Consider the following 11558-nt stretch of genomic DNA (forward strand, 5'->3'; position numbering starts at 1 on the left):
ATGGGACAGGACTTGAAGACAGCAGTGGTCAGTGACAAGCTCCCCCTCCTGGAGGGGATTCAGTTGGAAAAACGCGACTCGATTCTTTTGTTCTCCAGCGCAAAAGACCTACTATTCAAATCAGACTGCCTGTTGGAGGTCCTGTGGGAATACTCTAGCAAATCATTTTAATATTTTTTGGAGCTGCCCCTCAGTGGTTCCATTTTGGAGAGAGGCTCTTGGGTTTCTGGAGGTTGTTTTTAAAAGGAAAATGTCAGTCAAAATGTCATGTACCTGTGTGATCTGGATGGGTTTGAATATGCAAAGCGAGACAAATACCTTTTGAGTGTGTTGATAGTGGGGTGTAAAAAGGCTTTGACCAGAAAATGGCTTAAGAAAGACAAACCAACAATAGATGAGTGGATTGATATAATTTATAATATATATGTTATGGAGAGAATTACATTCAAACTACGTAACCAAACTGATATTTTTGAAGAGAACTGGTCAAAATGGCTTAGCTATGTGTCAACTGTAAGACCTGACTTCATATAGATCGCAAAAATAAGGTTGAATCCTCTTAAAAAGAAATGTTTTTTCCCTATTTTCGAGCAGCATCTTTATAATTTTATGTATGATGTGCTTATGTTAACTGCCGTTTTACTTAATGCACAAATCCTCCCTCCGTCATGTCTTGAATCCTTTATTGAGAAACATTTTTTTTCTCTATTTTGAAACAGCATCTTTATATTTTTATATATGATGTGCCTATGTTAACTGCTGTTTTATTTAATACACTAATCCTCCCCTTGTCATGTTATGTTATGTTGTATGTTTTGTGCCTAGATGGCACATAAAAGAAAACCAATAAAAAGTAAATGAAAAAAAAAAAGGTAAGCGTAAAGCCTTTTATATATTCTTGGCTAAATCACTAAATAATTAAACAAAGCGTTTTGGCAATTTAGGCCTTCATCAGGGCAAGTACTTGTACTCATACGTACTTGTACTTTTACTTGCCCTGATGAAGGCCTAAATGGCCGAAACGCATTGTCATGTTTTAATGATTTAGCCAAGAATATATTAAGGGTTTTTAAACTTTACCCTCTTGAGTGCCTCAGTTTCCTTCAACCCTTTTTAACTTGGATCCCGAAGCTGAAGAGCACCGGAGGGACACTCTCTCTACACACCCGAGCAGCACTCCATGCAGACTGCATTGTGACTTAGGTATTTATGTTTACACATTTGTAAAGAAGTGAAAGAGATTATGAGGCTCTTCACAACATGAAATTCTACATACGTATATTCTCTACTAATCTTAAAGAGCTCATATTATGCTCATTTTCAGGTTCATTATTGTATTTAGAGGTTGTACCAGAATAGGTTTACATGGTTTAATTTTCAAAAAGCATCATATTTTAGTTGTACTGCACGTTGCTGCAGCTCCTCTTTTCACCCTGTGTGTTGAGCTCTCTGTTTTAGCTACAGAGTGAGACATCTCACTTCTGTTCCATCTTTGTTGGGAGTCACACATGCTGCAGTACCTAGGTAAGGACTACTAGCCAGTCAGAAGCAGAGTATGAGGGCGTGCCCTGACAGTACCTAGGTAAGGACTACTAGCCAGTCAGAAGCAGAGTATGAGGGCGTGCCCTGACAGTAGCTAGGTAAGGACTATTAGCCAGTCAGAAGCAGAGTATGAGGGTGTGCCACGCTAGCAGCTAGGCAAGCATTATAACGTGTGTTACAAAGTGACCACGTTTGTCTCTGAAGTAAAGGCTGGACTACAATAGAGCTGTTTGGAGCAGTTTGTGAACAGTGTTTTCTGTTGGAGATGGTAAGTCCCTTTGGGGTGGACTTTGGGCTTTTTCACTTTGTAACCCTTTAACGTGCACAAAAAAGATATATAACACAATAAAGGAAAGGGAAAAAGCCAAAAAGCATAATATGAGCTCTTTAAAGGAAAGATTCAAGACGGGGCAAGAAGCACGAGCAGTGAGACGGTCAAACAGGTCGTGAACAAGCCAACAATTTATTCAGATTATCTGAACCGATTTATTTGGAAGTCAAACTGAAAGTGAGCGTACTGGAAATGTCTCTAATTATCCCTCAGTGTGCAGGAAGTACAGCAGGTTGAAGCAGGAGGTCAGTCTGTAAACTGTATTGGGAGTTTGGGTGATCATTTCACCGTTTGCCTTCTGTCATGCTGCCAGATCTCAGCCAAAAAAACTATGAAAATAAGACCAGAGTTGTATGAAACCAGAATTTCCATTGAAAGCCTCCTATAACCCTGCAGTGTTTCCTTGCTTTCTCTCAGATCAAAAAGTGTAGAAACTAAATGTTATACGTTTTAATTGTTGCCACCCAGTGTGTAACTGAAGCGACAATCTACAGCAGCCCAGGAGCTTCATTTTTGTCTTAAAAAGTGTGAATGGTTTAGCTGTTCTCATCACAACATGAGTGTTCTATGTCAAGTACTGGGTTAGTAAGGGGTGTTAGTGTGATAAGCCTAAAGGTATTGGGGTCAGTGGGATCAGATTCAACACTAGTGCGCACACAAACACACACAAACACACACACACACACACACACACACACACACACACCTTTTTAATAATCAGCTTAAATACACACTAGCTCTCAGTGTCTATCACACACACGCACACATAATTAGAGTAAATGTACTCACCTGGCCAGCTTACTGAGGCCCAGGACTCTCTTGTTGGGCAGGTAACCAATGTGAACCTGCACACAGTGAGCAAATTCAATATCAGACATTTTATACTACTGTTGTTAATCCTGTTTTCACTTAAGGATAAAGGACTTGTTGTGCAAACTCAGTTGTTTTGAATTTGATCTGATCCAAGCTCAGATAAAATTTGAACCAGAATCACTGCTGGAGGCGAGACGGGTGGATGCAGGAGTTCATGGGAGCAGATGAATGTGCACACCGCTGCTACTCATTTTTGGGCTTGTTTTTGTAAATGAAAGAGATTTTTGTACATAAAATAACAATATTCTAAATTAAACTGATGTAAAATATCCTGACATTCATGGTCCCCAGAGGATGATTCTAAACGTTTATTTCACATCAACATAACTCCATCATGTTTTCCTCCTCCAACTTAAATTTTGAGTTAGTTTGTGAATTAAATTGTTTTAACTGTTACACAGAACTTAATTCACTTGAACCTCTGCCTGCCTTTTACTTTAAGGAAAATTCCACTAAAATACAACAAGTGGTTTTCCTGAAAAACCAGAGGTTTCCCATTAGGCGTACTTTAAGTTAGTAGCTTGTGTCGTGTAAAATAATCGCTGAGGTGAAGTAAAACACACATTTGTTTTATAATGACCAATAGGCAGAGACAGACAGAAAAACACGGCAACAAAAGGCGAGAGCCAAGCTGGTGGATGAACAACAGACGATGGAAGGAAGAGACAGAGTCATCAGCTGGAGAATCACTGCTGAGGATGTCTGCAGGCTCTAATTCTCTTACACACAAACGCCTGATGCACATACGCACGCACACACAGGCTCCACTCAAATGTCAGACGCAATTTGTTGACGAGAGGAGAGAAAGGGCAGCGGCAACAAGCGTGCAAAGATCTCTTTTTCTACCAGTTTCCTACTTCTCTGCTGGAGCGGCCTGACATATCGACATCAAACAGACCGACTGTGACGGCTGCTTTTTCACTTATCTGCTCACGTTATTCATGTTTACCGGCACATGCTGGCAGTGACGATGGGGCCAGGTTCAACATAAATAAATACATTATAAAGAATGAGAGGAATCTTTCATTTAAGCCACTTTTAGTACATAGGTTTGGTTTTACGGCACATTTACGGTTCGTTTACAGCAAACTAAGCTCTGATAAACTGTACATGACCTGTCCATCATCACATGGGAGACAGACAAGAGTTGGTGGATAGTAACTCACTAACAGTGAGTGAATATGACTCTAAATGAATGCTAATGTTGCTCTGCGTCTTACAGATGTGTAAATAGGCAACTGTTTGCTATTATTTTAACCATAACTTTATAAGGTGTTAATGTCTGGGCTGTGTGCCTGTGTGAGAGTTCCTCTTCCCTCTTGTGTAGTTTTTTGTTGCTTTAAATTTAGGACATAAACTCATATTTATAAAAACAATATTTTAACCCGTGTTTTTAATGGCTGCATCATTCCATCAAATGGAAAATACTTTGGATGTGTGTGCAGAATTTTATTCACACTTGTGACTTGCAATTGTCAATTTAAACAAAGTCTTGTGGATTAAAGTTTCGTCTCACAAAAGTACCGAACCACTGGTGAGTCAGAAAATATAACTTAAAGGTGCAATATGTAATACTGACAGCTAGTGTTTAAAATAGTTACTGCAGTACAAATTCTAAATACTGGAGAGAGTCGTCTCCCCCCACCCCCTCCTCCCCAGACTCAAAGTTCACGGAGGTTTCCAGGCTGAGACCGCAGAGTCCACAACAATGTTGCTAGACGCTTGTCTCACATAGCCAGACATTACTTCACAGCACAGCGGAGTAGCTAACGTTAGATGCTGGCTATATTGACAGTCATAACAGCCCATGCTCACGCGGAGCTCTGTACCCAACTGACAGACACACTATTTTGGTTTAGAATTACGGTAGGAACCGCAAAAACACAACAACCTCGCCGTCCTCTCCACCCGACGGACAGACACACTTCCTCGGCTTAGAATTACGGCAGGAACCGCTAAAAATAACACTAACTTGCCGACCTCTCCACCCGACTGAACACACTTTATTGGCTTAGAATTACGGCAACAATCGCTAAACACACTGCAAACTCACGGTCCTCTCTTCCCGATTTACAGTCCCCCTCTTTTGGCTTAAAATAACTCACCTTTGTCGGCTACAGCCACTGTACTACACGTTGTAAACAGCCGTGGCCCACTTGCCTGGTCCTCCGGTAACATTAGCAGTTAGCAGGGTTAGCATGGCGGCGTTACCCTCTACTGGCTGGGTCTCAATTTGTTTTTGCGAGTAACCAACTCAGGTATTCTAGCTATATAATTAAATGTGAGTACACAAATGTTGAAATGACATATAATGCCCGTCCCTTGTAGCCGTGATAAATTAGCCTGAAGCTAATGCTTGTACTGTTCAGGAGGAAATTAGCCAACTCTGCGTCCTTTTGGGCTCTAAGCTGTCTCCATTTTTCAAATACATCTCCAATATTTACCCGGGGTTTGTAACGTCTCTGGTCACACATGTGCCAATTTTTTTTGGTCGGGTAGAATCTACCTCTGTTGATCCTGTCCGTTTGTTTGCTGCTTTCATGGCTGTACTAACGTTACAGCTGTAGCGTGCTGGGTTTATGTTTTTACATGTATATCTGCCAACCCGGCCTGGCTGTCAAACTGGGCAGTTGATAACAACACACAGGCCAAAACACAAACAGAAATTCTGTCACGGAACGGAAATTTCAAAAGGAGAAAATACTGGCATTAGTATTGTTGTCAGAAAAGATAGTACTTCAACTTAGCATGTGTCCTTAATATCTGATGACGCATTGGACCTAATTTTTGGATTTATTACAGTAAATATATTACATATTGGACCTTTAAAGACAAGAAATGGGTATTTTAGATTTACATTTTTCCCTGCCTTTCTTATTTATATCTAAATATTTGTTTGTATATTATTTGGGGCAGGCAATGACCGAAAAGAGATGGGGGACAACATGAAACAAATGAAACGGACAGACTCAAAGTAGGGATCAAAACCCCTAAAACTGCCTTTCTCTCTAGAAGCCGTTTGGTTCGCCTTGTGTGGCCGGGTTGGATCAGTGGTAGAGCAGGCGGAGATGTACCGAAAGGTTTATGCCTCAGCGCATCCGACCTGTCAATCCGACCTGTGACGATTTCCTACATGTCTTCTCCCCTTTCTCACCTAGCTGTCCTGTAAAAAAAAAAATTAAAAGGTGGAAAAACCCCAAAAATAATCTTTAAAAAAAGAGTGACCAGTTTCAATAAGAAATACATCACATCGACGAAGTAATGATACCATTTTAGGGGACTTTTAAAGGCCGAATATGAGACCAAATGATTTGACTGAAATTGTTGTTGAAATGTTGTTGCAGTGTATTTTCTCTTCAGGTGTGGATACAGATAGTGATAAACTGCTCTTGTGCTGCAGACATTGAGACAATTTATCAAACAGCCAGGGACTACCTGCAAACCGTCTGACCAACAATGGAGGAAGAGGAGGAGGAGGAGGTGGTGAGTCACTGAGAGACACAACAGACAGACAGACGGACAGATGAGAGAGGTTGGATAAGAGGCAACGCTGCTGACGATGACAAGAGGGGAGGAAGGGAAGAGGTTTAGGGACATAAACAGCCACCTGATGGCCACCCCAAACACACACACACACACACACACACACACACACAAACACAGGAGGTGTGGTAAGTGTTTGTGTGATTCACTGCTGTCATCAGAGCCAATTTACAGCGGTAGAAAAGGATCAGCTGCCAGTCCCTATTGTCTTAAACGACATGCACCTGCGGCTGACAGTGGAGGGAAACAACGGACAGAGAATCAGAAAGAGGGAAGAGGCCAATCGGGTTTCTTAGTGGAGAGTAATGATGTGAAAGCAGCAGGGAGGTGGAGGCTAAAACAGACCAAACGAAGGCAGGATAAGCAGATCTCAGCTAATCTGATTGTTTCTCATGTTCTCTGCTGGTCAGACCAGCGGCCTCCAGATAAATGTTTTTTTCAAGACACGCATCTCTTACCATGTTTGTGTGACAATGTTTTTTGTATTAAATTATACATATTTGCAGCTTCCTCTAAGGGGAAAAAAATACCTTTTATTGATTTTATCAAAAAGCAAAGCAACTCGGCTGTTCCTCTGGGGATCACGAATGTTCACAACTCTGACGTGTAGTTGTCCAACAAATCTGCTGGACAGACGGACCAGGGTTTCAAATTTAAGACTTTTTAAGACCATTATGAATAAAATTTAAGACCCATATCACAACATAAAAAAAACAACTTCAGATGTCAGAGTCCGGAAACATCGTCTGAAACGTATCCCCCTGATTTCCTCATTTGCATTATAGGATTGGTGTTAACATTGGCTTCAATAGAAGTTGCATGTTGGTCTTATTTGTAGTCGTAATACAGCAAATAAAAATAAAAACTTCGCTGTAGGTGCATTTCAATGAGCATTAAAAGGAAGCGTTACATGGACATAGGAAAATCAAGACCAGTTTAGAATTATTTAAGATCTGGAACACAAAACTTTTTAAGGCCTAAAATTTAGATTTTTAAATTTTAAACTTTTTAAGACCCTGCGGAAACCCTGACAGACTGATTCAGAATGAGCATCCTCAGACTAGTGTGATATTATGCTAAATGGTGCTCATATTATGTTCATTTTCAGGTTCATAATCGTATTTAGTTGTTGTACCAGAATAGGTTTACATGGTTTAATTTTCAAAAAACACCATATTTTTGTTGTACTGCACATTGCTGCAGCTCCTCTTTTCACCCTGTGTGTTGAGCTCTCTGTTTTAGATACAGAGTGAGACATCTCACTTCTGTATCTTTGTTGGGAGTCGCACATGAGCAGTACCTAAGGACAACTAGCTAATCAGAAGCAGAGTATGAGGGCGTGCCACGCTAGCAGCTAGGCGAGGATTATAACATGTGTTACAAAGTGACCACGTTTGTCTCTGAAGTAAAGGCTGGACTACAATAGAGCTGTTTGGAGCAGTTTGTGAACAGTGTTTTCTGTTGGAGATGGTAAGTACCTTTGGGGTGGACTTTGGGCTTTTTCACTTTGTAAACCTATAACATGCACAAAAAAGATATATAACACAATAAAGTAAAGGGAAAATGCCAAAAAAGCATAATATGAGCACTTTAACATTCGTACAAAATGATCTACAAATTTAAATGAAAAACTACCAGCTTCTTCTTCCGAGGAGGAAGAGCTGTCTGTGCTCACCCTGCCAAAGATGGGCACCAGGTGATGTTCACACATGGAGAACATGTCGATGTCTTTGACGATCACCATCTCGTCGTGGTCTTCGTCGAAGATGGCGTCGTTCAGCACGTCTGCGGAGAAGAAAACATGGAGGAGAGATTAAACGAATAAAGAAGAATCTCCTGTACCTCCCAAAAAAGTGTTCCTTTTTAAACACATTTTTATTTATTTACAGATTTACATAATTAGCTACCACCCTAAAGCCGCCTACACATGATTAGCGGCAGAAGCGCGAGGTAGGCCGCAGAGCAGAGAGGCAAAGCGCAGCGCAGGAACATCCTGGAATTGGTTGCACCTTGAAAGGTCAGCGGCAAGTAGGTCAAAGTTGAAATAATTTCAAACTTTCTTTTTTTTTTAAACACTTTATTTGTACTTTTCCAATTTTCACATAAAACAATAGTATTCTCTATTTTACAAATAACCATAGAAAAACAATCCCAACAAGAGAAAGACAAAGACAGACCAAACCCCAAATTAACCTGACAGACTTGTCACAGACAACAGACGGACAAAAAAAAGGTGTAAACATTTATAGTTCCAGTTCCAGACCAGGTAAATTGTTCACATAAGTTATCAGAGGGTCCCAGGTTTTGTAGAATCTGTTAATGGAACCGTTGAGGGTACATCTGATTTTTTCCAGCTTAACATTCTGCATAATGTCCCTAATCCAGTGGTGGTGTGATGGAGGAGTAGCAGCCTTCCATTTAAATAAAATCAAGCGTCTAGCTAATAAGGAGGAAAAGGCAACGACCCTCTGTAGATGAACAGGTGGAACAGATCCCGTTGTATCAGAAAACCAACCAAAAACAGCAACCAAGGGAGAAGGTGAGATGTTATAAGCATAAGCATTAGAGATGACTTCAAAAAAGGATGACCAGAAAGGAACAAGCTTCGGACAAGACCAGAACATATGATAGGAAGTAGCTGGCGTCTGTTTACATCTATCACATAATGGGTCTACATTCGGAAATATTCTTGCTAATTTGGCTTTTGAGAAGTGCAACCTGTGTAACACTTTAAATTGTATTAAAGAATGTCTGGAGCATATGGAAGAGGAGTGGACTCTAGTAAGAGCCATATCCCATTCTTCATCAGACAGCTGCGCCCCCAAGTCATTTTCCCACTGTTCTCGAATATGTGAAATAGAGAGGTTGCAGCTATCCATGATATGGGAATAAATAAATGATATTCTGCTCTTATTCAGCATATTAACCCTTAATAGGGAATCTAAACAGGAAGGAGAGGGGAGAGTAGGAAAATTAGCAAACTTTTTACGAGTAAAATCTCTAATTTGCAAGTATCGCAAAAAATGATTATTGGTCAGACCGAATTTTCTGGATAGTTGTTCAAAGCTATCAAAAGTATTATTAATATAAAAGTCCTCAATACTATGAATGCCCTTGTCATACCAAATTTTGAAGCCATTGTCCATTAGGGATGGTTGGAAAAGATGATTATGTATTATTGGTGAGTGAATAGAAATACTCTGAATACCCAGACATCTTTTGAACTGATTTATGATGCGTAGTGATTGAGTTACAATTATATTATCCTTAATATTATTAACTAGTGATGGTAGGGGTGCGCAGAGTAAAGCAGGGAGTGAGTGTGGGCTGCTTGTAACCCTTTCAATCTGGAGCCATGCAGGGATCCTATCATTCCAAACTCTTGTGAACTCTAGTGAAAGCCCACCTACACCTTTTGGTCTTTCCATAAATTCTTTTCTTATGCGAGCTGATTTACTATTCCATATAAAGGAGGAAATCATTTGATTAAATGCCTTGAAAAAAGATTGTGGTATATAAACAGGCAATGCCTGAAATAAATATAAAAACTTTGGTACAATATTCATCTTTACAGAATTTGTTCTCCCGATAAGAGATAGTGGCAAAATAGACCATCTTTTAATAACTTGTTTACACTGTTCAAACAGAGGAGTGATGTTACTTTTAAATAGACTGTAATAGGATTTGGTGACTTCTACATCCAGATATGTAAAGGACTCAGCGGACAACTTAAATGGCAGATTGGGATATTCTCTGGCGTTACTACTAATGGGGAAATATTCACTTTTGTTCAAATTTAGTTTATATCCAGATATGGTACCAAATTCACGTAAGATTTTAAGGATTTCAGGGGTAGTTGTGATTGGGTTGGTGACATATAGTAACAAGTCGTCTGCATAAAGCGAGACAGTGTGAGTTAGGCCACCACGTGAGATACCTTGTATACTATTATTGCATCTAAGAGCTATGGCAAGTGGCTCTATAGCTAAAACAAAAAGCAACGGACTCACTGGATCCCCTTGTTTTGTCCCTCTGTGAAGAGGAAAATACTCAGATGAGATACCGTTGGTATAAATTGAGGCAGTTGGATCAGTGTAAATGAGCTTGATAAGGTGAGTGAAGTTAGGGCCAAAACCAAACCTGCCAAGTGTATGAAAAAGATAATCCCACTCAACCCGATCAAATGCCTTTTCGGCATCAAGCGATATTACTGCTTCTGGGGATGGAGTGCTAGATTCAGTATAGATGATATTAAACAATCGTCTCAGGTTAAAATAGGATTGTCTACCCTGGATAAACCCAGTCTGGTCCTCCGAAATGACATGAGGAAGAATTGTCTCAAGCCGGAGTGCAATGGCCTTTGAGAACACTTTACCGTCACAGTTTGTCAAGCTGATTGGTCTATAAGATGAGCAATCTCAAGGGTCCTTATTCTTCTTTAATAACAGTGTAATAGACGCCTGGCGGAGCGTAGGCGGAAGAATGTTATTCTCCAGTGCTTCTGCATAGACTGAGAGAAGAAGAGGGGCAAGTTTATCTTTAAATTTTTTATAAAAATCAGTTGGAAACCCGTCCGGGCCAGGGGCTTTTCCACTCTGAAGGGACATTATTGCGTTGTTGATTTCCTCCAGCGTCAGATTTTGTTCCAATCGTTCTTTAGAGTCAGGGTCAATTGTAGGAATGTTTAGATTAGGAAAAAAAGCGTCAAATCGGTTGTGATCAGGTGTTGAATCTGAAGAATATAATTTGGAATAGAACTCTTTAAAGCAATTGTTAATAGCCTGATGGTCCTCCGTTAAGGAGCTATCAGGTAACATAATTTGCGAAATAATACGGGATGCCGCTTTTTGGCGGAGTTGAATAATTTCAAACTTTGAGCGCAGCGCTCGGCGGCAATTCCGAGCGGTGCGTTACGCCAGGGGTAGCGCTGCGCCTATTTGGGCGGCAACGCTCTCCCCATAGGAAAACAATGGAACGGCCAGCGCAGAGCGGTTTTACTGCGGATCATGTGTAGGCAGCTTAACTATCTTTCTGTATATTAATTAATTTCACAATAAGTCCATCTGCTGGATATATTCATTCATTCGATCTGTTTTTTATTGTATATTGACTTTTCATCAATGTATTGACCAATTACTGCATTTTAATTGAATAATAGTATTTAATGAATATCTATTTTTAATCGGTTTAAGTGTGTGGAATCATTTACAGATTCATTGGAGGTTGTTTATTTACTATAAAGCTGTTTTATTATTTGTGCCTTATTTGC

The 11558-nt window shown here is 40.1% G+C and overlaps 1 protein-coding gene across 1 annotated transcript in view; it reads right to left on the reverse strand.

Annotated features, from left to right (window-relative positions):
• Positions 1-11558, reverse strand: part of gch1 (GTP cyclohydrolase 1) — a 29101-nt gene that overhangs the window by 7990 nt on the left and 9553 nt on the right. The window contains exons 2-3 of the mRNA XM_031323585.2: positions 7965-8074; positions 2663-2718 (exon numbers count right to left, since the gene is read on the reverse strand). Coding sequence (XP_031179445.1) covers positions 2663-2718; positions 7965-8074 — 166 coding nt within the window. The remainder of the gene's footprint in view (positions 1-2662; positions 2719-7964; positions 8075-11558) is intronic.

This window comes from Sander lucioperca, chromosome 3 (assembly GCF_008315115.2).
Source record: "Sander lucioperca isolate FBNREF2018 chromosome 3, SLUC_FBN_1.2, whole genome shotgun sequence".
NCBI classification, from domain to species: Eukaryota; Metazoa; Chordata; class Actinopteri; order Perciformes; family Percidae; genus Sander; species Sander lucioperca.